This window comes from Cricetulus griseus, assembly GCF_003668045.3.
Source record: "Cricetulus griseus strain 17A/GY chromosome 1 unlocalized genomic scaffold, alternate assembly CriGri-PICRH-1.0 chr1_0, whole genome shotgun sequence".
NCBI classification, from domain to species: domain Eukaryota; kingdom Metazoa; phylum Chordata; class Mammalia; order Rodentia; family Cricetidae; genus Cricetulus; species Cricetulus griseus.
The window spans coordinates 222771663-222797899 of record NW_023276806.1 but is presented as its reverse complement, the minus strand read 5'-3'; the positions used below and the strand labels follow the sequence as shown (position 1 = coordinate 222797899).

Genomic DNA, 26237 nt, shown 5'->3' with positions numbered 1-26237 from the left:
GAGTAGGAAAACCCTCCTCGGCTGGAGAAGACCCAGTAAAGTGTAGGAGAATTGTTGACTACAATCAGTAGTATCCTCTGGCCCAGTGTCCTGAACAGACTATAACGCTATGCAGTCAGCCGTCTTTAAGCAAAACATGCAGTTTTGTCCCAAGGTTAAAGTGGGTCAATTAGGGCAGTGGCGTGGCCACTCTTAGTGAAATGATGCATCATGGGAAAGAGGGAAGGACGTCACATTTTCCACGTGTGGTGCATGTTCAATTATAAGAAGTTTCAATTGACCTCTTTAGCCAGAAGAACATCTCTGGGTACTGGGGATGTCTTGGTGACCCTGCTATGCAATGTGTGAACACTTTCTTATGTCTTCAATACTTTCCTACAGCAGTGCTCTTGTCCTGAAGAGTTGGGAACAGCAGGTGCTATTAGCACCATCCCACAAATGAGCAAGCACTTGGGGCTCACGAGAGACAGGGTCTTACCTGGAGCCCAGGAAAGCAGACTCCTCTTCTGGTTGCCGCTGTGTGGTCTCGTGTGCAGGCAGTGTGAGCATGTGGCATTGACTGAGCAAATCCACACTCTATTTATCCAGACTCACACACCTCACCTCCCCTTACTTCCAACAAATTCTCTTTTATACCCAGAGTTTTACTTCAGTATTTTAGAGCACGCACAGTCCTTTCCTTCAAATGCCTGGCTTGTTTCCCGTAACGCAGTGTCCTCCATTCCTGCCCCTTCTATTGCAAATAACGGGATTTCATTCTTCTTTATTATTTCATTCATTCTTCTTGGCTGTACGTGTCCTGCTGTTTTACCTTAAATTGAGCCATTCTTGTCAGATGCCATTATGGACCTTTCCTCTAATAGGCCAATAGGAAGCCAAGTTTGAAAGTTGACTCAACAAGTTAAACACAACACTATTAAATGGCAAAAATAAATGAAAGTGTACTCAGTATGATCTAGTTTTATTAAACTAATGTTATAAACCTTTAAAACAAACCCTGAGCAGTGTTCATGCTCAGCAAGATGCAAGATACATAACCTACTGCATTTTGGTGAAGAAATATATATACTCATCTATAGCGTGTAAAATTAAGTCGGAGTCTTCCTAGAGAAAAAAATAATTTAATGAGATAGAAAAAAAGCACAATCACTAAGTTAATAACTCATCCTAAGGATCATAAAACCCTAACTTTAATAAGCAAGTAAAAATAAGAGGCTCAATTTTAATGTTACATTTAAATAAACATGAACGTCACTTCCCGTCTTTCCACAGTAGAATCCTGTACACTAGCAGATGCCCAGACTGAATCACAGATGAATTATTCAAAAAAACTGTACCTTCATTACCCTTGAACTCTCTGCCAATAAAGAATTCCAAAGAGCATATAGATATAAACACTCCTGAAAATTTTAATATCAGAAGTTGTTCAAACCTTTATTAAAGAAAATAACATTGTAACGGAAGCATTAAATCTTTTTAGGGATGTCAGAGCAAATAAAGAAAGTTGACCCAGCTAGCCTAGGGCCTTGCTCTTAAAATTACATTTACTGTAGCCTCTTCCCTTTGGCTAATTTCATTTTCATCTAGTCTGGATGGTAAACTCACAGCCTTGGTTGTGCACTACAAGCGTGCTTGACAGAAGGGAGGCAATTGCAAGAATAATGATGAGCCATTTGAACTCTCTGACAGCTCCTTCCCTGAGCACTCTACCCACTCACGGGCTCTCTGCTGGAGTCTCCCAAGTGCCTCACTGCTTAGCTTTCCACTTTAATGGAACACCAGCTTATATTTAACTCTATGAAGAGTACAGGTCAATATTTTATTCGTTTCTTAAATCATTGGAGTGGTTGGGTTCCACAGAAGACATCTGGAAAGAGAAGAGAGAGGCTCCACCTGACTTAGAAACAATCACTGAGTTGATCTGTTTATGAATCTGAGTTTATTTTTTTCTTCCATATATCCATTCATCCAAAGAAGTCTGTTCACCACTGAGACACACGCAGAACCTCATGACCCCATTGGCTTTTGTGATGTCTTCCCTGGTGCTAGGTTGGACTGTGGATGCTTGACCTTTAGATGCGTCTTTTAAGAAGTTGTCATTATTTAGTTGGAGCTGAAAATAGCTCTACTGGCTGAAGTATCTCCAGAAAAGGATAAATAAGATCCCCTGCTGCCAGGGCCTGTCAGACACATTCAGTGTCTCCCTACCAGCTTGAAGGTGTAAACTGGACCACAGGTACATCTAGAGGTGTGAATAGCTAGTATTCAGGGAAGTTTCCAGAGATAACAGTGGAGACCTCTGATAACCACTTATAAAGAGGAAATGTTCTCAGACAGTTGAAGACTATTTCATTAAGCAATGAGTTTCCCTCTACTTAAAACCGTATGAGGTGGCTGGGGCTGTACCCCAGTGGTGGAGTACTTTCCCAGCATGTATGAAACCCTAGGTTCAATCCACAGTACTTCAAATTTGAAACTAATATGTAGATACATGTAAATGGTCACATATTTACACACAGTGATGATGACCAGGAATTCCATGAGGGACATCCAATTGGATTAGTTCTTACTTCTCTCCATTACCAGCCTACCGTGTGCTAGAAAATTTCTAAACAGACCCATTTTAAAAAAAAATATATATGTACATGTGTGTGCATGTGTGTATGAGTGTTTGTATGTGCACTACTTGTGTGCATGACCTTTGGAGGTCAGAAGAGAGGATTGATCTACTGGAGCTGCCAGCATTTGGGAGTCACCATCCAGATGCAGAGAACCAATCCTGGGTCTTCTTGGAGAGCAGAAGCATCCTTAACAGGCAATGCCTCCCCCCAGCCTCAGCTGACAGTACTTTTTTATTTAGATAAAGTAGATATGACCAGCAATATCATTCTGTGAGGTCACTTACTGACTCAAAATATAATAAAAATTAATCCAACTTTAATCAAAACTGACTTGTAGACATCAAATACATAGTGAGTATTTCCCACATGAAAGATGTCTGATGGACAGTGGTCAGTTGGTGAGACAAGGGGACTTAGACACAAAGGAACAGACAAAATGTATACTTTACCCCCAAGAAATTTCTATCCTAAGAGAGATAATATGCCTTTCTGCTGATATTAGAGACTTATTCTACCTAATGCTCCTGTCACAGAGGCCTTAGCATATTAGTCTTCTTTTTGTTGTATAAATAATAGAAAAGAAATATGGTAGAAGAGAATATTAACAATTTGACCTGGCAATAAGAACATAGCACATAAAGCAACATCTCCCTCTTAGGATGATTTAATACTAAGCAGAGACCTCCATAGGTTGCAATTGTTGAACCCAGAAACTTTTATTAAGATATAAATAAAAAGGCATCCTTATGAACAGGCTCCTCCATTTCATCGCTCTGTGTTCTCTGGCCAATAATATCCTTATTGCTAAAAGCGGAACGAGGCCACCTATTTCAATGAGATTTTATATGCAGTAAATGGAATGCACACACAAAACTCACTGCACCCCAAAGGTTCCTTCCTTCTTCCTCTTACAGGAGAGGAGGGGTGTGCATGCAGGTCTGAGCTACACATATGTACCTTCGTGGAGACCAGGGGTGGTTGTTGGATGTCATCCTCCAAGGTCTATCACTGAACCTGGAGCCCACTGCTTCCAACAGCCTGGCTGGCCAGGAAACTCCAGCAATCTGCCTATCTCCACTTCCCGGTGGCTGGGATTACTGACATGCACCACCACACCTGGCTCCTCACTTGGTTTCTGGGGATTCAAACTTGGACCCTCATACCTACAGAGCATGCATTTTACCAACTGAGCCGTCTCCCAGCCCTCATCTTTCTCTTTCTTTTTTTAACACCTCTTATTTTATTGAAGATTTATTTCTATTACTTAAATTATGCATATAAAAGGGGCATGATAATGGGAGTACAGGTGCTGAGGAGGCCAGAAGTAAAGGATCTCCCTGAAGCTGGAGCTACGTGCAGTTGTCAGCACCACCACCACCACCACCACCACCACCCCCCGCCACTGTGGGTGCTGGAATCTGAATGCCTGTCCTCTGTGAGAGCAGCACACACCTTAGTCACTGAGTCCTCTCTTCAGCCTTCACGTCTCTTTCTTAAAAGCAAAATATAACAGCACTCAGGAGGCAAAGGTCATTGAAGCTCTGTGACGGCCTAGTCTGTATAGTGAACTCCAGGCCAGAGAGAAGGCTCAGCAGTTTAGAGCACTTGTTTTAGCAGAGGACGTGTGGGTTCAGTTCCCAGCACCCACATGGTGGCTCACCGCCATCCCTAACTTCAGTTCCAGGAGATCCAACGCCCTCTTGTGAACTCTTAGGACACTGGGCATGAGCATGATGCTTAAACATAAATGCAGTCAAAACATTTGCACATAGTGAGCTCCAGGCTAGCCAAGGCTACATCATTAGATGTGTCTCCAAGAGGGGGAAGGGGGGAAAAGAAAGAGAGAATGCACGAATCTGGACCAGGGTTATTATAACAGGTCTTCGAGACTGTTTCCCTTTGACTGATTTGCAGTCTGACCCATTAGGCATGCTCTTCACACCTGGGACAATCACACTCAGAGCCCCTGCTGCCTCTGCGGGCCCCGTGCAGTGCAGATCATCAATCACACAGACCAGACCGGAGGGAAGTGCCAACCCAAGCAGGCACATGGTGCCTCGAAGCGCAGGAAGGGACCGAGTCACCCTGGGGACAGAGGAATGGACCAGATGAGGCCCACAGAAGCATTTGAGCTGCCCCTTACAATTTTCCTGTGAAGAATAAAGGAGCACAGTGTCTTTGCTTATCATTTACTGCCAGCTTCAGCAGATGCTCCTCTGTCATTCATAAAAATTATGCCAAAGAACAGAACAAAAACATAAGTCCTAACCCATCAAACCCATCTGATCTGAGGCAGGAAAAGACTCACGATGCATACGTCAACACTTCCACATTTTTTATTTCTTCTCTAAAGCAATTTCATCTGCAGGCAAATCATGCATGTACTCTAGGGCTAGACAGGATCTCCATTCCCACACTCCAGAAAAAAATTTAAAAAAAGAAAGGAAAAACAATGCATTTATTTCACTTTACATTTCCTAGAGCTCAGTGGGAAGGCGGGCGCAATGCAGTTTCTGATCCAGCTTAAGGTGTGACATGTGAGTTCTCTTTCCTCCTCCAAGACACAGTCAAAGCTTCTAAGCCCAAGGTTGGGGTTTCTTTTTGCCTTAAAGCACATTACATGCATACGCTGTCCCTGAAGAATTGAGAAGACTCCTGGATTTCTGACCTGTCTGTGCTGAAAGGACAGTGAGGGAGGCATTGTATTGTTATATCCATCTGCAGGGTGCTCAAATCACTCCCAAAGACTGTAATTCTCCAGGCTGTTTCTTTTTCAGTATAATAGGCAGAGAACGGTTGTTTCTTATGCAAGGTAACTGAAAGCAGCTTTCCATCTCACATAAATTTATCTTCTCTCTGAAAAGTAAATGTATCTCAACATGTAGTCCCAGGTTCTGAAAGGTTGCAAGCTGCCCTTCCGCTCCAGGAGGCAGAAATCTGTACTGGTATGGAGTGTGAATTTTTTGATGGCTAGAAGCCTGGAGCTGGTCTGAGCTTGTATTAAAATGCCCTCTGCTGGTCGTTAGCCGTAATCACTGAGCCTGGAGAAGGAAAACTGCTTATGACACTAGCTTAGCTGTGGACTTGCAAATGTCCATCAGCTCCACTGCTGTGGGTCTGTTTGCTCCTGATGTAAAATGCCATGACGGTGGTGAAGTGTGGCAGAGGCAGAGGTTGCAATGGTGTTCAAAGGACACAGATCATAGAGTCTCCATGCACAGTTCTGTGTGCTCTGTGTATGCCCTGCGGACAGAGGAGACCCATACGATATATTTGCTAGGGGACTGGATATATGAATGGATCCAGCTTGTAAGTAATGGATCCCGTGTCCCCACTGTGAGCTTGGCCCACCTGAGAGCACCGGGACTTTATCTGCTTTCCGAGGTGCATTCGAGTCACATTCTTTCCCGGGCCTCACTGTGCAAACTAAAAGAATCCCTCCTGTTAAGATGAGGAAAAGTAATGAAGATACCAAAGAAAATGGTCGCTTTAAAAAGCCTTTCTGTGTAGAAAGGAGGAGGGTGTGCTCCGACAGGACACCGCGAAGGAAGTAGAGTCAACCGAAAGCATGAAGTAAATAACTGAGTGTTGTCACAACACTCTAGCGTGTCATCACCGATGGGCAGATGCTACCAGCAGAAGTTACACTGTAGAAACAAGCAGTGGAGTTAGCTTTCTCCCTCTGTCAACCAGACTGCCAGTCCCCGTGACAATAGCCCTAGGTTACAGATGGCCAAACTCGTGGCCTCTGCCTCTGTATTTAACACCTGTGAGCCGACTCTCACAGTACACAATGGGGTAACTTTGAAATAACCCACAGGGCCTGTATCCCCTAATACCCGCCCCATCCCTACAGACCTGCCAGGCTGCCCAGGGCCGGCTGCAAAGGAGACAGGGTCATACAGACTACAAAGCGGATGACAGGGCAAGCCCGAGACAGCGAGTACCCTGTTCTACACCCATTTCCCAGGCTACCCCATGCTGCCAATGCTGCCCCAGCCTACCACCACAAAGGTGGGGCTCCAGCCTCTGGGCTGTTTAATTCCACAGCTTAGACAATGTCAACCGATTTCTGTGTCTCCCTCCTCGGTTGTAAAACTGGGTCAGCCAGAGCATGTGTCTACGAAGTCTGATGCACATTTATTGAAATAGCGCGTGCTGAGTAAACACGTCAGATTGCTGTGACGCCAGCCAGTTGCCTTTCAAGGGAGTGGGAGATGCCGACAGCTGGAGGAGGAGGAAGTGGACTTCTGAGGTTTGAATGTGCAGTGCGCCCCCCACAGGCCCACGAGCTTTAACATTTACCGTACCTAGTGATACTGTTTGGTAAGGCTGTAGAACATTCAGGAGTAGCGCTCTTGCTGGAGGAGATGAGCAGAGGAAACTAAGATTTTGTAGTCTGGCCCCACTCCCTGTCGATTCTCTGATCTCTGCTTCAGGAGCCACACTCTCCTCCAGCCGTGCCTTCCCCACACTGGTGGACCGCATCTCCTCAAACTGAAAGCCAAACTAGAAAGTCTTCCTTTGGCTATCACAACGGGAATAGTGACTGTAAACAATGTAAGGACCAAATTGCTTTTCAGTTCTTGGGATAGTCTTTGCACTGGCGCTCCCGAGAATCTGAGGGAGCAGACAGAGCGTCAGGAAGTAGACTTTGTCTGGTTGTTAACTGAGCAGCTGGGATGTGGGCATGATCCAGTGTTGTCTGGCATCATGGTGAGATTCAGGGTCTGCAATAGCCTATGACTTTCATGGAGTCACACAATGGTGTTTCACACCAAATCTAATAAGCCACGGGATAATGTGTGTACACACAGGCACACACACACACAATGCATGCAATTACACTTAGACACTGCCATTTAAAAAAAGAAGCAAATGGCATCTGGGAGATGTCTCAGTGGGAAAACTACTTGCTTTGCAAGCATGAGAAACTGAGTTTGGATCCTCAGCACTCAAATAGAAGACATGTACAATAGCACAGTTCTATGACCTCAGTGCATGGCAGAGAGCAGAGAAAGATGGATCTCAGAGCTTGCTGACTGGCTAGTCTACCAAAATGGTAGGTCTCTGGTTGACAGAAAGACCCGCCCTCAAAAAATAGAAAGCAATAGAAAAAGACACCCAGTGTTGGCCTATGGCTTCTGCACACATTTACAGTTTCATACACACACACACACACACACACACACACACACCTTATCTGGAATTTTTTTCTATTTTCCATTCCTAACTACCTCCACTAAAGTATCCCAGCCAGCTCTGTATCACCTCACTTATTGGAACAGGTTCCAAACACAGTGTTAAAATTTCAAGTGCTTCCAAAGGGAAGCCGCCTTCCAGAGCCTGCATGACTGGGCATTTACCTCAAATTCTCCCCCAAAAACTATTCCTGGCACACCTTCCTGCCCTCACATGTGGAACAGTTGAAGGGCATGGTTCTCAGTCCTCTGATAGTGACCATCCTTAAACTCCATCCTGAATATCATGCTGGCTGCCAAAACCTGCCAGCAATATAATAGATATAGAGCCACCACACTGAAAAGAATGTGCTTGCTGAGTTGGTTTCTTTTTAAAGTCAAGGACCTTAACTATATTACAGTTAAAATCAATAGAAATGTAACCTTTTCAACCACATCAAATGAGCTCGTTTGTATTGGTAGTCTCTTTCTGCCATTATAGTGTGGAAATTGCAGAAGGAAACAGGTCAACTTAAGCTTTATTGAAAGACCATTAAAGAAACAAACTCAAACTCATTTAAATACTGAAGACAGTACATTAAAAAAAAAAATCAATACAGTAAGAACACCCGGGTTGCTTTACTTAAACATCCCCACATATGAGAATCATTTTGCCATCACAGTTTGAGCAAACCCATAAAGCTAGAAGAGCCGCCAATGACAAAGCAATGCTGTTTCATTAAATAGGTCTGGAGCCATGTAGCCCTTAACTTGAGCCTGATTAGCCATATTGTGCTCCAGCTTTCTTCCCGTATTTAAAACGTCATCTGGCAAAGACTGGCTGATCAATGAACACCATTTGCTTAAGGAAGCCGTTAGCTCCCTGGGTTAAGAGAGCGCTAATGGTAGAAAGTGCAGTTTTGTTTCTTTAAGAATAACAAACACAAGTTAAGGCTGCAGGAAAGGGCTCATGGGAGTCATGGAAATCCCCTTCTAACCATACTAATTTGGCATCATGCTCCATATATCTACCAATAGTATTATTCAGCCAAGTATTAACCGACCACTGACTCCATGGACGTAGTAGATTTAGGTTGGACATAAACCTGTCTATGCCTCGGGTTCCCAGTCTTTGACATGCTATAACCTTTTCCTATATACTTCCCTGTTTACAAGAATCAAGAGGATCACAAACCTCCTCAAGTTCTTCCTTGAAAACTGCAGCATGCATTGCAAACTATTGTCATAAAATACACTTGGAAGAATTTATCAGACAAGTCTTTATTGACTGCAAGTCCCACCCATAACTAGTCAATGTCAATTCCCTTTTACATTACTACTACTGGAAATATATACATATACATACATACATACATACATACACACACTTTATATGTATATACACACATATATCACATTTATGTCTGAGCACATGCATGTAATCAGGCTACTCTATCTACTAGAGAGGCTGAGGCAGAAAGATTGCAAGCTGGAAACCTCTTTAAACACCTTAGTGAGACTCTGTCCCAATAATTTAAAGAGGCTAGACTGTTAGTTTGGTGGTAAACTTACATAGCAAGCATGAGACCGGGGTTCAATCCCTAATATGGGGGCAGGGGACCAAGTGTGGTGGTTTTTTAATTATAAGGCTAAGGGTGTTCATTTGGGTGAACTCAAAGACACAGGAAGTGTAAGTATTCACTCTCCCAATCAACCTACCTCTTACTTGTGGACACTGTTACAGCAATTCCCATCTTAACTCTACAGGCAAACAAGCATGTTGAAGTTTCTCCCATGATAAAACAAACATTCCCTTTCCACTTCCCCGTTTCTTTGCTTTCCTTTGCAATGAAACACCTGGGACTAGAAATGTATGCTTGGTGTATTGAGTCAGCTTGAAGGCCAGACAAAGGGTCCTGTGTACAAAGCTTCCTCCTCCCCAAGACAAGTTATTCTCCCTGCACATGTACATGAGAAAATGTGCAGAACATTATAAGTCAGGGAGGCTACTCGAAGCCTTTGTGTTCAGAGTGATGTGGTAGCGTCTTGGATTCCATAAGTATGGGGGAATGGACCTTGATTTCACAGTAGAGACCAGTCTCTAGCCCTTGTCCATGCTCTGGAAATCAGGCTAAGTCCTACTCTCCAATCACATGTTTGGTGAAACAAGGAGAAGAAGCACAGATACTTCCTCACCTGGCTACCTGTGAAGACAGCCCTCTCTCCATGGCTGGTCAGAACTTCTACGAGCTTTCTCTTGACCCAAAATAGCCGAGGGGTTCCATGAGGACAGAGAACAGGTGTGCCTGTCTGATGCACGATATATCTACCCAGTGTGAAACTTGGCACCATCTGTGGCGCAGAAGCTGCCTACTGTGGCTTAGAGCACGCTCCAAGTTTTAGGGTTTAGGGAAAGGACACAGCATATCAAGCATCAGATCCCTCAGTGTTACTTACTGCAAAGCCATTAGGCCTTGCATGTGTCCCTCTGGAGAAATGTTGCATAGCCCTTTAACCCATGCCACTCTGGGTTCTCTCTCTCTCCGTGTCTATGTGTGTCTATCTCTATACATGTCTCTCTCCATGTCTCTGTCTCTGTCACTGTGTGTGTGTGCGTGCGTGTGTGTGTGTGTGTGTGTGTGTGTGTGTGTGTGTGTGTGTGTGCCCATACGTATGTGTACACATGCTCGCCTCTCCCTTTCTTTCCTCTCCCTCCTCCTCAGCTCTCATCTCCTCCATGCCACTCTAGACCTCTTCTACTATTTGGGGCAAAACACAACTGACTCTATCCTCATTAGTTCATGAGTTGTGTCTCCACCCCCCCCCCAAAAAAAGAATCCAGGATCCTCCTTTCGCCCAGTTAGCATTAAGTCATTATGCTATCACCAGTTTAACTCTTGGCACAGTTCACAAGGTGATGGACAGCAAAACTTCACATGGAAATCCTGTGTAACTGGGCTAAAGGAGGGTCCTGGGAGAGGATGCTGGGATCTTAGGGAAAGCGGTCTGCACGCCCTCTAGCATCAGATTACCCTATGGCAGTCACTCATCTACCCCCTGGGTGGCCTATGGGACAGGTGCAGTGCTGACAGGTGCAACTCTCTTGGTTTGTGAATAAAAGACACTAATGCAACAACCTCCTCACTGTCCTGATGCAATGATATTCTCCTGTGAGGGGCACATTTTCAAATGAATTCTGTGTCTAGCTTAGTCCTAGCAAGAATGCTGCATTCACAGTTTGGCAAAATAGCCCTCTTCTTCAACACAAACCAGTCCCAGCCTCAGTAGGCAAACAGTTAGGAGACCAACCATCACACACACCAGATTGAAACGGGATCCTAGTTTAGAGTCTCACTTTGTTTTCATCCAGCAAGAAGCCATAACTTTATTAGTGATAGAAACAGCACAAATTTCAAACCAAGCTATAGTTGCACTTTTAAAACACCAAAAAGAATGGGGGGGGGGGCGGGGGTTCCTTGCTGTCAAATAGTTACATTGCTAATTCCATACAATATCGTTACTGTTGCTTTTCAGGGCTGGGACTGCCTTTGCTCTTGACACATTTGCTTGTGAGGAGACCAATTCTATGCCCTTAGCTTCCACGCCTGTTTCAGCAACGTCTTCCTCACTCTCCCCTTGGACCATCCGAGTCTGAGTGCTTTCTTGAATGTTTGAAACGGCTTCACCTTAAACTTCGAATTTCTCAGCAACTGCAAACTGTGCTCACTGAGACAAATCTTCAATCTTGGCTTCTCCAAAACCTATGTAGGTGTCTGAAGCTGGGCTCTTGTAGACACCTGGTTTTGCGATGACGAACAGGATATTTCCGGATAGTGACTCTAGTAACCCCTGTCACCTGTCCAAGACCCAGTTTGAACGTAGCCTTCCTTGCTCTCTTTTCACTCTGACTCTGTTTTGTTTTACTGACCAGTTCTTCATCAATTTCAGCTGCTGCAGCCAGCTGGGCTTGTGTGGCTGTCTGTGTGGAGTCTAGTTCCTCGAACTCTAGTGCTCACTGTCAGATTCTGTTCCCGATCCTGTCTCAGCCTGAGGCTGTGGCAACTCCTTTTCTGTAGCAAGGGATGGTTTCTGTGACTTCACCAGTCATTTTTCGCAGAGGACGCAGAACCAAGATAGCATCAGAAAGAGAGCAAGGAAGAGTGTGACCCCTAGAGTCTCACTTTTGTCAATGGCCTTTTAAGGGCACCAGAAAGAACTCACCAGCAGTTCACATGGGGACCGTTCTCAACACACGACCTCCCTGGAACCTGCACAGCCCAGAGTCATCTGAGGGAGTCTCTATTGAGGCATTGCCCAAATCAGAGTAACCCGTAATCATGTTTGTCTGACATAGTCTTGATTGATGACTGATGTGGAAAGGTCCCACACACTGTGGGTGGTACCATTCTTAGGCAGGTGAGCCTGGCCTGTATAAGAAAACTAGCTGGGCCTAAGCCCAAGAGTGAGTCAAAAAACATCATTCCCCTCCATGAGTTTCACTTTGACTTCCTGCTTCAGTTCTTGCCCTGACTTCTCTCAAAATGGATTGCAATCTTTAAGTTAAAATAAACCCTTTCCTCCTCTCTGTCACTTTTCAACAGAAAGGGAACTAGAATACAAAGAAAGACTAGAAGAAAAATGGCCCCAGTTATTCTTACAAAAGTTGGCATTGCCTCTCGAAGACTTTCATGTCCACATTTCTATATTCTTCTCATGTAATCCATGATGATCGAACCATAGCCTCATATAATACAAGCAATAGTATATCTGCTAGCATCAGTTTTCAAAAGCCATGCCACCTCATTTTATTTTTATTCCTCTTCTTGTGTTTCCTTCCCCCTTTCCCTCATACATTTGTTTTTATTCCCAAGTCATCAAAATGGGTTTTGCCTTGAGTTCTTCAGGGAAAATAGGACATAGAAATTAATCATTGTTGCTTATGTCAGTAATTGTCTAAAGTACTTGGTATGTGTGATGGCTTTAGCCAATGGCTATTTAAGTGAATTTAAAATAAAATATATTCAAACCATGGACTAGTCCCGTACTGAAATTCTTAAGAAGAAAATACTAGCTACACTACACACTGATACAGACATCATTGCTTAAAACTCTGTAAATAGCTCCCGAATCTTCATTTGCAAGTCAAAGACATGAACCTAAAAGTATTCATTACTTTTTTTCTGACTAAATCCTTTGAAATTATGTAGTATTTGGACCATTCATGCTACAAATGTCTTTGAAGCTGATACTGTTACATAAATGTTACTAAATCAACTATAAAGTAAGAATTTCTCCTTTCAATTATGGATGTTTATTTTAAAATTTGTACAGATTTGTTGATACTGAACAGTCTTCTTGGTTTTTAAGAAATTACCTGCTGCCTTAAGAAGTATGTGGTGTTTCTCCAGTAGGTGGAGTAGGATACCAGAAAAAGCAGAGCCATGTATAAAGCCTAATCTTTTCCTTTTTGTCATTTTGAGAAATTTTTTATATAAAACATAAATCACGTAATGGGCTCACTAATTCTTTTAATTGCATCAATACAGCAGAATCCAATTACACTAGACCTTAAGAGGCAGATATATTTTACTGATTGCATTACCATAATAATGATGCCATAACGACAATAGCGAGCACTTAGAATACTTCTCATTCTAAAATTGCTTATCAAGCCATACACAAAGCCTCCTGGCATCTCTGAAAGGGAAATCATGCACGCACGCAGCCAAGGAAGATCTGCCTCTGAAAGCCTTCGCTTCCCCAGAGCATTCTGCCTGCTGGAAAAGACAGTCCCTCCTGACTTTGGGAATGAGCCAAAGCCCATGTGACCACTTCCAGTCTGGGAACCTGGTCAGATCACTAATGCCCCCTCCACCCCCAGGGACACCATCTCCTCCTTTACAGTCATTAGAAGGCGATGAACTTTTTGTCACTAAGGCCCCTCCCTGCTTGAAAACCCCTGATTGAACTTGACCTTGATAGAAGTGTTTTCTTAAGCCCAAGTTCTGGGACCAAATTTGCCCAGATCATTAGGAGCATATAGCACAGTCCGAGTCTCAAAACTTAGAGTTGCAGAATGACACCCTGGTGTGGTAGACGCCTCTTCCCATCCTCTAGCCACCGTTGGCTGGCTGCAGTGCAAGTGTCCTGAAAAATCACAATTTAAGTAATAACCCAAAGCTGGGTCTCAGCAAAAGAGTTGCTCAAAGCCCTCCCGGGGCCTAGGAAATTACTACCGCTGAGGTACAGAGAAGCACAGCGTTTGCAATAATAAATACAATCAGCCATCCTCCTCCTCACTTTACAAATGAGGAAGCAAAAGCCCAAGGGGGCATTGTGACTTGCTGACATCACACAGATGCTTGGTGGCAAAGATCGGGATATCCCCACCCATCTCCCAGCTGTCCCTTCTTCACACCAGACATGATGAGCTGGTTTGCAGGAGCCCCTAATGATCATCATAAAGAGAGAAAAAAGGCATAAAGTCTGTGGCTCCAGAGGGATGAGGTCCTGCTAACCCTCTTTACTGCAGGATGGTATTGAAAGCATAGCCTTTGATTGACTGACCGACTTTCCTCCTTGCATTCTCATAACCCTCTAATTTAGATTTGGAAAAAGACACTCACTGCCCTGTGTTTTTGCCCTTAGAAATGCATGGATAGACTTAGGACAAACGGGCTCAGGAGATGGACTGTCTACTTTGACCCTAGCCACCTCTGGCCTCATGTAACTAAATCAAAGTCTTCCACAATATAATTCTCATGCTGTGTTTACAGCACGCTGTAAGTGTATTTGAGACAGCATGGTGCATGCGGAGGACTGAAGGAGTCACGTGGGTTCATGCAGGGAGCAGGGGGAGATCATCCTGTCCCTTCTGGCCCCCTGGGTCATTCACTCTCTCCTGGCTTGTCCACCCGTGGCTAACTGCAGTATTCATTGAGCTTCCCCTGCATAAGGCAAGCATTATTATACATTCAAGCTGCTGCCAAACACCCCTCGTTGCCAATCCCATAGCAAAGACTCTGCTGACTCTCACCTGTTCTCAAGCCTGCTACAGGTGAAAGAGTTCCTCTTTCTTCTTAAGTATTTCTCTGAGTCAGCTGGACTCAGAAGCGGCTTAGGCCCCAACCAAGTCTAGATAGAAGACACAGTGACTTCGCATTGATTATACCCCCAGACCCTTCTCTAGACTGGCAGGGTGGCCATACAGGCGACCAGTAACGGCTGGTCACAAGTTTTCATACTGGCTCCACAGTGAAGGGCATGGGGTTGTCAGCTATGTGATTTCAGAAACTGGTTATGTTGAGCTCAAGATTCTCAGGACAGTGAAGAGTATCTCAAGGCATGAAGATACAGAGCCCCAGAAGGAGCTCTTGTTGTTGTCGTCTTCGGGGTGGACCAGGCTTCCTCGATCCAACCTGATGTCCTTAACAGTTTACAAGCACTTTGGTCAACTGAGTCACTCATATAACACTCTCAAAGAACAAATGTTCTAAAGGAAGAACTGGGGCACCCCTAGCTTCAGACACACACACTGGTGTGGTTCAGCCAGCGATTCTTTTAATAAAGCTGACGTGGTCACCCATCAAGTTACAAGCCCATTCTCTGTGAATTGGAGACTAACAGATAAAGCTTCAGAAAAAGAAAAAGACACAAGAGTCTAGAGGTGTGTTGGTGTCTCAAGGACTCCACCATCGGGGACTGTTGCTGCTCTGCCTGCTCAGCCAAGGGATCAACACTTAACAAGCATGTGTGCTGTCAAATAAATGGGAGTGTTCCTTGTCCTCAAGAAGTCATGGTCTCCAGGGGTAAAGAGAATAGGGTTTACAGCACCACAGCTGGTGGTAAACCCATGAGCAGCTCTACATGTTATTTTCCATTCCCGTTAGTGGTCGTCCTGTGTCTTCTCCACTAATGAAGACAGGTTGGTTCTAGAGTCAAAAGGTAGCAGAAAACCATAGGTGAATTTGGACTTGACACTGTGGACAATTCTTGTTCTTCCCTGCTTTCCCTTGTGGATGGCTCTGGGCTCTGGATGCCCCCATCCGCTGGCCCCCAGTAGACTATAAATTAAAATGGGATGGGGTTGGATGGGATGGGATGGCCTTCACTCCACAAACACTGTCTTCCTTGAAACCTACAGGAGTTTGAGGTTTGGAAAGGATGGGCATATATATAGAATATGAGCTGGTAATGAGTTTCTATCCGTTGTGTCCTTGTCCCTATGTTCAGTCTTTAGGTTCAACTTAAAATCAAAAGCATTCATCAAAGTGGTATGTTCTGGGCTCAGTTGGTAGAGTGCTTGCCTAGCAGGCCTGAAGTCTTGGGTTTCACTGCCCCCCTCCCCAGCACTCCCATAAACAAGGCATGGTGGCACATGTGTGTAATGCCAGAACTCAAAAGACAGAGGCAGGAGTTCAAGGTCACCTTCAACTACATAGTAAGTTCAAGGCCAGCCTGAGATGCATGATATCCTGTCTCAACTACATAAAAAAGTGAATGAATGGATGAATAATTGTGCAAATGAATAGACTATGTTCTAAGTATTGCTTAGAATTAAGCATCAGGAAGAGGGAAAGAAATCTCAGGCTTGATTAATACTTTCTTATGAGAGGAGTAGGGCCTGGAGCAGAACTGTGCCCTTGCCTCTCAGGAGAGGGAGCCTGGTCCTTCCACTGCCAGGAATAATTGGTGATGTCTAGATATCTCCTATCTGCCCCTCTCCTAAAGTCTCTGTTCCATCCCTCAAACACAAACAGGCTGATGAAATCCCTTCAAACTCTGCCAATGCAAACTGTGTCTTAAAAATGGAAATGAACTGAAACTGCACACTAATACCTGCAAGGACATTAAAGCTTTACGTTCCTGTGTAGAACATGAGGCCCAGCCTGCATCAGTATGCTTTCAATGGCTTAATGGTAAATGTTGAACAAATTAGTGTCCCCTTAAGGTTGTCCTGGGGCACATGGAGTCACAGTCTTTAATTTTAATGTGACTCTATTACACAATCTCTTATCGCCTCTTAACTGCCAGGAAAATGACCACCAGCTTAATGTTCAGCAAAATAGCTCACTTGGACCTCAAAGAAATTACCTTGAAATTATTACACTTAACCGTGGCCAATGCACCAGGGTTCATTTGAGAAGAGGTGGCCACCTGGCACTTCCAGCAAAAAAGATACATCATTTCCTTGGACATTTCAGGCTTAGCTTTTTCTGGCCTTATCTGATTTGATGCACATTTTCTTTTGAATATAAATGTTCAAAGTGCAGGTGACACTGAGTTCCTTTCCTGATTGACAGGGCCACATAGCTTCAATTGAGGAGACTGTACCTATGACAGCTAGTTTATGTCAATTTGACACAGGCCTTGTTACACAAACTAGGAAACCTTCTCCACTGTGGCCAGGAGTGGAGAAGTAACACAGCCTTGGTCACCACAGTTGCTCAACAGCTGCCCCTGTTTTTTGTTGTTGCTTTGTTTTGTTTTTTCTGTTAGTGCCCCAGCACCCCATTTCCAGCAAAGACCTCTTGACCCAGGTTTTCTCCCAGACAAAACCAAGTTTATCACATTTTCCCAACTAAAGGTACAACAGTCTGAGTCCAAATGAGAGACAGAACCCACATAGCCCACTAAACATGGGGTGTAACATAAAAAGAAACTATGATAAAGGGAAAGCATAAGATATAGGCACCCCCAACCTGACAAAGCATGTCCCAGGAAGGACAGACATGGAGGGTTTCCAAATGCTGAATGCTGGAGGTAAAACTTCCTTTACCAACTTAGGATCTCCACCTGGGCCTGGCGAGTAAGTTGTCCTGCGACAGAGCTGTTACTAGATAGATTGTTTGGGGAATAGAGCATTGGCTCAGATTTGGGGTTTGTAGTGATACATTTTTTATGATTTATTAAAACATGACTGAGGATTCAGAAAAGCCGTTAGCCACAAGCCTTAGCAGCCAGGCACACACCTTTGATCCCAGCAGCCAGAAGCATGAGATGGTGGTGATACACACCTTAAATCCTAGGACTCAGGATTAAGAGATAGACAGATCTCTGTGAGTCCAAGGCCACCCATGTCTATACAAGAGTGAATCAGTCTAAAAGGGAATGACGGCTCACACCTCTTTAATCCCAACATTAGGGAAGTATATAAAACAGAAGCAGGTCTCAGAGAGGCATTCATTCTGCAGCCACGCTGGGGAAAAGCTACAGATTGAAGCTTGGTGAGAGAGCTGGTGGAGACAGGACCAGCCCATTCAGCCTGAGGTAGAGGTAAGAAGCTAGTGGCCAGCTGCTGTGCTTTTCTATATTCAGCTTGAACCCCAGTATCCATCTCTGGGTCATTTATTTATTCGTGTTACAGGAGTTGCACAGGGTCTTTAAAGCTCTTGTATCGGCTCCCTACCACACTGTAACAACATACATAAGAACACAAACTTAGAGACTTAAAGCCACATGAATCGGTTTTTTATCTTGGAGTCTGTAGGTAATCTGGCGTCAGTGTGAATGGCTGAAGCCAAGGGCTCAAAGGCGCCACCTTCTGGACGGATGCACCCCTGCATCCTTACATCTGAGCTTTTTGTTCCTTCTGAAAGCCACAGTGGCCTATTGCAAGCCGGTTCCTTCCCCTTGTTCAGCTTCCTCGGCACTTCTCTACATCATCCCCGCTGCTCTTTTTAAATGTCACAGTGCCTTCTCCTCACTCTGACCCGCCGTCCTCCCTCCCACGGGGGCTCCTGCGATTCCACAAGGTCTGTGTGGACAGTTGAGTCCCTCTTGCTGTGGTCATCCCAGAACCGTCTCTGCCACCCTGCCATGGCCATGGGGAACCTGGTGTGACGCAGCTCCACTGAAAAGCTCTTCGTGCCTAGCTGGGGACACCACGGCTTTGTGACAAGTCATCGGCGATCCTTCCCCCAGCTGCTGTCCCTTCTCTGTCCCGCTCACATTAACTCCTCCTCCCCGCAATTCTGGGCCAACACCTAGAGCAAACAGGAGAGAGTGGAGAGGGCAAGAGAGCAGGAGGAGGGGGGAGGGGGCTCGCCTCCAGTGGGAAGAGAAGTGGTTGTGTTCTCTTCTCTCCCAGCAAATTTTCTTGTGGTTTTCGTCATTAAAGAATTTCCCCCTGCCTTCCAGCTAAAACCCATGACTGTTAAAGGTCTGCATTTGCCATATTTTAATTGTAACAAGACACTTTCCTAACTGAGCAGGTAATGCAGACTTGAACAACTTAGCACCGCCCTTATCTCTGTTCCACTTTGTTGCTTTGCTTTGCTTTGCTTTGCTTTGCTTTGCTTTGCTTTGCTTTGCTTTGGGATGGGCTTTCACACTGTAGTCCAGGCTGGTCTTGAGCTCACTGGTTCAATTCCCAGCACCCACATGGCAGCTCACAATCGTCTGTAACTCCAGCCCTAGGGGGACCTGATGCGCTCTCTGTGGGCACTGAATGATCATGGGACACAGTCATAAATGCAGGCAAAACACCCATGAGCATAAAATAGAATAGTACTAATTGGTTTCTACCTAATTTTTAAACATATGCAAGAATGTAATTAGCATTAATTATCACAAGGTGATTTTTTTTAACCTGGAAGTCTACATTATTATTTTTCTGTGATGGATATGCACTGCTTTATATATTTTAAGTGCATTAGCAAAATACTTTACATGATAAGGAATATTGAGTGCTCCGAGGAAACCCACTAATTAAAAGAATTAGTTTTTTAAATCTTGGCGTTTACTTTATCAACCTTGGCTTTTTGCAGATACTGAATTTAACAAAGGTTGCTGCAGTTACCCACGTGTGCCATCAGAGGGCGCCAGAGCAGGTTACTGATATTTCTCAGCAGAAACGCTGTAGCATGGTCGCAAGGCGTTTCTTCTTGCAGACTTAAAATAGGCGAAAAATTCTCTGGATAGAATAAATGTTTGTTAGTGATATATTTTAGTACATTTTTTCAACGTACAAAAAAACTAACAGTACCACTTCCCTGAAGCTCATATTCTCGAACATTCAGGAGATATGAAGACTCTAACACTTAACTTGGACTGTTTACCATCTTCAAGTTGCTAGGAAGGATCCAGACAAGTAATAAGGATTGCTCGTTGAAGCGGCCAGTTGTCAATGGAGCATACCAGTATCCAATGTGGTGCAACCCCCAGCCCACCCCCCACCCCCGACAGGTCGCTGTTGCTCCTTCCTCTGCACACTCCACAGGGTTCCCTCGGGTGTGGGGAAGGGGGCGGGGGAAGCCTGATTTCACACCTGTCCCACACCCTGAACCGGTGTAGAGCTCTCTTCTAAAGAATGAGTGTGTCACAGAAAAGCCTAGAAAGTCCTAAGAGCTCACAGCTGGGGAAGCGCAAGAATGTCATAGCCGTCTTTAAAAGATGGGCCAGCATAAGATGCCATGTGGGAACACAGGGATGAGTCTGTGACCCTGGGACGCCATTGTTTGCACTTGCCTGTGGGGGATATAACCGGAAATGCGCATTGATCCAACAGTCACCTTTAAGGATTTTCCTCTCCTCCATTTGGGAAGAACAAATTGTACCAGAGGACAATTACCCTTCACCCATCACCACCACCACCACCACAGCCTCTAGGGTTGCCAACTGTGGTAGAAAATGCTTTCCCCTATGAAAAGCAATGTGGCCATATTGAACTGCAGCATGGGGTGGGGGTGGGGTGCGTCTGAGGGTCAGCATTCCTCTGTAAGCAGATAGCATCAAAAAGTGGAGTAAACAGTTCAGTGAGAGAATCCTTTTTAAAGCATAACTACACAGGGATAGCACCGCCTAGCTCAGAGGTAAGCTCAGGAGATTGAGAATCAAGCAGGCTTTACCCTGTGAAAATGAGGGTGGATCTTAACCCAGCCAGCAAATCACAGGATGAGCTGGCCTCCATTTCCTCAGGCTGGACTTCAGATCCTATGCTGTTGAAATCCTTTCCAGAAACCAGAGTTCCAATGGTGACGCCATCACTCCTCGGACAGGGACATTCTAACTGTGTCTCCTGTTCTTCCTGCAGCTTGACCATTACCCTGCTGTGAGTTACCATCTGCCCAGCTCCTCTGACACGCTCTTCAACTCTCCCAAGTCACTCTTCCTTGGGAAAGTTATAGGTAAGTCTTTGGTTCTTACAGTTTGGTGTTAAGAATGCACCTGACTCAAGTCTGACATTGTAGTAAGTGCAAATTTGCATTTGACCTCTCTCAATGAGGTCAACCCTGAGCATCCTCCGTGGTGGTTGACAGTGGCTCCCAGGAGGGTTACAAAACCTTCTTTGAGGTATTGCTCATGTGTTGAGGCTGCCAATTACACCTGTGATGTGCATTCTGATTAGCATAGCAGGCATCTCAGGCATCTCAGGCATCGCCTGAAATGGAGCTAGCGTTCGATGACATCTATATAAAGCAAGATGCAATTATCAGCTCCCAGATTCCCTCTGTAAAATTTGTTCTTCGGGGTATTAAAGGCCTCTGCTGATGTACATTTAATTTAACTTCTTCCCTACGAATCACTCCTAATAAACATGTCTAATGTCATTTGCAGATTATAAGGTCATGAAGTAGAGGACTCATCCCTACATGTGACTGAATTTATAACCACCCTCGCCCTCCCCTTCCATAAGGAAATGGGAGTTATCTAGATGAAAATGAGGTGCTATTGCTCACAAATAGTTTTAGTGTTTTACATGAAGCCAACAAAATTCCTCTGTCCTGTGAGAATGTCTGTCATGAAGCAGATGTCAGTGTCAGCATGAAGCAAAGCCCACATCTCAAGGGCTATAAAAGATCACTTACCTGAGCCTCACAGGCATGACTATGGCCAGGGATCGTGGTTTAGATTGCCTCAAATAACATGTTCCAATGTGGACTAATTACATGAGCTTTTATAGTCATAAGACATGCCATAAAGCAAAACACTGTTCAGACGCATTGGTGGGATGTCACAGCATGGCAGGGGACATCTGTTATATGTTTTATCTGATGATGTATTTAGCTGGGGGGTTGGTAAAAGAATGCTTTGTTAATACATTCCAAACTTCTGCCTGAGTGAAAGCATGTCAGGTGGACAATGAATAGTTGAAAGGACTGGAAAAAATAGCTTGGTTCTGGATCTGCAACTTTCCAACTGCTCACAGTCACAAAGTTCTCACCAGTCAATCAAACTGCTCAGTCACAAAGCTCTCACCAGTCAGTCAAACTGCTCACAGTCACAAAGCTCTCACCAGTCAGTCAAACTGCTCACAGTCACAAAGCTCTCACCAGTCAGTCAAACTGCTCACAGTCACAAAGCTCTCACCAGTCAGTCAAACTGCTCACAGTCACAAAGCTCTCACCAGTCAGTCAAACAGCTCACAGTCACAAAGCTCTCACCAGTCAGTCAAACTGCTCACAGTCACAAAGCTCTCACCAGTCAGTCAAACTGCTCACAGTCACAAAGCTCTCACCAGTCAGTCAAACTGCTCACAGTCACAAAGCTCTCACCAGTCAGTCAAACTGCTCACAGTCACAAAGCTCTCACCAGTCAGTCAAACTGCTCACAGTCACAAAGCTCTCACCAGTCAGTCAAACTGCTCACAGTCACAAAGCTCTCACCAGTCAGTCAAACTGCTCACAGTCACAAAGCTCTCACCAGTCAGTCAAACAGCTCACAGTCACAAAGCTCTCACCAGTCAGTCAAACTGCTCACAGTCACAAAGCTCTCACCAGTCAGTCAAACTGCTCACAGTCACAAAGCTCTCACCAGTCAGTCAAACTGCTCACAGTCACAAAGCTCTCACCAGTCAGTCAAACTGCTCACAGTCACAAAGCTCTCACCAGTCAGTCAAACTGCTCACAGTCACAAAGTTCTCACCAGTCAGTCAAACTGCTCACAGTCACAAAGCTCTCACCAGTCAGTCAAACTGCTCACAGTCACAAAGCTCTCACCAGTCAATCAGCCTTTAGAATATTTGACATAGGTATGGCTTTTTTTTTTCTGGGCACTTCAGTCTATGATAACCTCAGGGAAATGTCACTCTGTCCAGTGGGCCCTGGTAATTTTATTTCACCAGGCCACTTTGCCTGTTGTACAGTATGCCAATTTGTGAAACCACAAGTTCTTCAAAACTGAATTTACTCACAAGACAGCCAGACATGAGGAAAAGGAGCCTATGAAGCCATGTGCACCTTCCCAAGATAAGGTTTACGGGTTTTCATAAGATAAGGAAACAGGGTGTTCTGAGGTGTGAGGGATGGTGACCAGAGGTCAAGAGGGGTGACGTGATCAGTAACCTGCATATGCAAACATTGTCTTCATAGCTCTTCACAGAATATATGTTTTGAAAATAGCCTTTTCAGTGTGCTCTGTGAGTGGAATCTGGGGCCCTGTGATGTCAGAAGGTTGCCTGTCAATCATTTATATAGATCCAAAAAAACAGGGCCTCAGCTAATTTGAGCTAGGCAAGGTTATCTGGAAAACACAACTTAATCTGTCTTTACCAAAGTGACCTATCATTAATCCCAAAGATGAGAGGAAAAAGACCACCCACCCAAATCATCAAATTAATTAAAGCAATAAATTAATTAAAGCAAACCTTTTTACTTGTGTACACAGGCTGTTTCCCCTAAGGCCGAGTTCAAGAAGTCAGCTTTGAATGTGAAAAGATATGATTTTTATAGCTCAGAGGTAGGGGGCTTACCAATGGGGGGATTGGCAGGCAAAATAGGCAGAGTTACAGGAATAGAACATAACAAGGTGATCAAAACAAGGTAATTAGAGCAAGGCAGTCATAGCAACCTTTTGAAACAAAGGTGGGGTTGCAAGATGGTATACAACTCCTTGAAACAAAAGCATGATAGCAAGGTGGTCCTAAGGTGACCATAATAAGCTTTTGAAACAAAGGCATGGTTGTCATTTCCTGGAACAGGCAATATAGAGCCATTTGTAGCTAAAGTTATAGGTAATGTGTAACAATAAGTCTTTCTGCCAGGTCACCCAAGTTCTGCCTGCTGTCACATTAAGGTCCCAAGTAACACAGAGACTTATATTAGGTATAAATGCTGCTTGGCCAATGACTATAATTTCTCACCTGCTAGCTCAGTCTTAATTATCAACCATAATCATAAGACTTATCTTATGATGGACACAGGCAGAATGTGTCCTGTCTTCCTGGTGGTCACATAGTGACTCCTGAGCAGAGAGCAGGAGGAGGAGCAAGAGCAAAAGGGACGACTTCCTGCTTGTCCTTGCTAAAATATGAGTCTGCCTGCTATGCCACTTCCTGCGTGTATCACAAGACTTTTTTTTACTACATTTCCCAGAACCCTCCTTGATGCATAGTCCTACCTATCTTTCTGCCTCATTGGCCAAACAATGCTTTATTCATTGACCAATAAGATAAATATACACAGAAGGACATTCCCCATCAGTAGGGCATACCCCAATCTTTGAAAAACAGATTTAATCATAAGTAGGAATGAGTTTATCTTTACTATAAGATGGTTTGCAAGCCTAAGATGGGGGCAGACTGGTTCGTCACTAACATATTTGAGACAATCAGTCTAAAGACAGCAGGGTCTCTCACTTTACTATTTGGTTCTGAGACTCCCAAAACTATTGGGTAGGCTGAGAATAAAAGTCCAGTGCTACTGGAAGCTTCTTTGGAGTTTCCCTGGTTCTAAAGAAAGAACCTTTACATGAGAGAGAGAGAACAGCTTATACCTCTCATAAGAAAAAGAATTGGTTGGCTTCATTATCGAGACTTGGTTACATCAGTCAGAGAGCATTAATAAAAACATGGTTGCAGGGTCACAATAGGAGGAACAAACAGGAGATGAACCTGTAATGGAAGCGATAATGGACTTGTACATCTCGCCTACATAGACTCCATTTTTAAGCACTCCAGCTGTATTAACCCCTTTGACTTCCATCACAATTCCAGGAAAGTACTGAGATTATGATCTCCCTTTGTAGATGACAAAACCAGGTACAAATATGTAAAGTAGCTGCCCACTGTCTCCTGGCTGACAAGTGGCAGAACCAAACTTGAAGCCAGGCAGGAAGATATGAAACCAGCTCTTGACAGATGTGCTGTTGTCTCTAGGACAGGAAACATAGAAATGAAGAGGAGAAAGGCAGACAGCAAGAACTGATGGAGAAATGCAAAGCTAAGGCAGACCAACAGGCATTGAGGTTTCTATGACATGCCAGAAAGTGGGAATGACCCTTCTTTAGAACCAGGAACACATCCATCTTGTTGCTCTGTGAGACAGTTAGGCCACTAGGTGAGTATAGAAACCAAGAAGGAAAGGCCACATATTCTGAGTTGGTAGAAAGGGCGGTCGATAGCAAAGATGGAATTGGAACAAGAATGAGAGCTGCGACGTATTGGCTGTCAGCACTTCAATTTTTGTACAGTGTGAACAAATAGCTACCCTTTAATACTTTGTGTCCTAAAAATAAAAGGCTGCCATGATGTCAAATATAGACCTAACTACACTGTCCTTGTTGGTAGTCTCTAGTCATTTTCTGCATTTCAAAGGTCTTACGATTTTATGAAATAAGAAGACTAATTTTGCAGCATATCAAATGTTGTATACATGAATATGATGGGGTACATAACACAACAACGCAATGAAACAAGATCTGTCATTATTATCCCCTCTTCCACATGAGACTGAGGGTTAACTCATCTGATGTGTGAGAAAGTGGTTTTGAAATCATGTCAACCCTGGATGTGCCTCTATCTTAGAAGCAGGTCCACCAGAAATTGGCTCTCATCCTCACTCGTCAATGAGATCCCTGTAGACCAAGACAGGAGCAACACTGAAAGAATGCATGTTGAACTAATGATCATGGGAAAAGAATAAGAATGAACAGCATTGACATAGCTTGTGATGTCATAGGTCAACACACAATAAGGTCAGTGTTGTGCCCAAATTCTGAAACCCCAAAATCACCAAGAGACCCATTTCAATGCAAAAGCAAAGAGTCTTTTATTATAGTTGTTTAACGTGCTAACCCCATTAGCTTGGGCCAGGGTGGACAGCTAGAGAAAAGACCCCGAGAAATCACAAGGCTGGGAATATATCAGATAGTGTAAGGGGAGTGTCTAGGGGTATGCAACAGTCTCAGGATTAGTGCGCTTCCAGGCTTAGGTAACTTGTCCTGTGTTGATTGGTCAATTGGTTGTTATGGCCTATAGCCCTCCCAGGGCGGTTGCTATGCTCTGCACAGCACTGTTGTGCACTTGTACTTAAAGCACAGCCCTGCCAGCTAACTTCTGAATGGTTCCTTGCCACGAGGATATCTAACCTCCTAGTGAGTAAGACAGGAGGGGCAAGGTCAGGGGAGCACATGTTAGCCTGTCATGGCTGCTAAAGCAGGGTGCTGGTCCCTTCAGTCAGCATAGAGATGGTCAGTCCTCACCTGGTTTACAGCCTTG

At 44.4% G+C, this 26237-nt stretch overlaps 1 protein-coding gene and 1 pseudogene across 1 annotated transcript in view; one reads left to right on the top strand and one right to left on the bottom strand.

Annotated features, from left to right (window-relative positions):
* Cntnap2 (contactin associated protein 2) overlaps nt 1-26237 on the top strand; it is a 1481094-nt gene that overhangs the window by 1341865 nt on the left and 112992 nt on the right. Inside the window, exon 21 of the mRNA XM_035451404.1 lies at nt 20835-20928. Coding sequence (XP_035307295.1) covers nt 20835-20928 — 94 coding nt within the window. The remainder of the gene's footprint in view (nt 1-20834; nt 20929-26237) is intronic.
* On the bottom strand, nt 11300-11909 carry LOC103163220 (annotated as a pseudogene).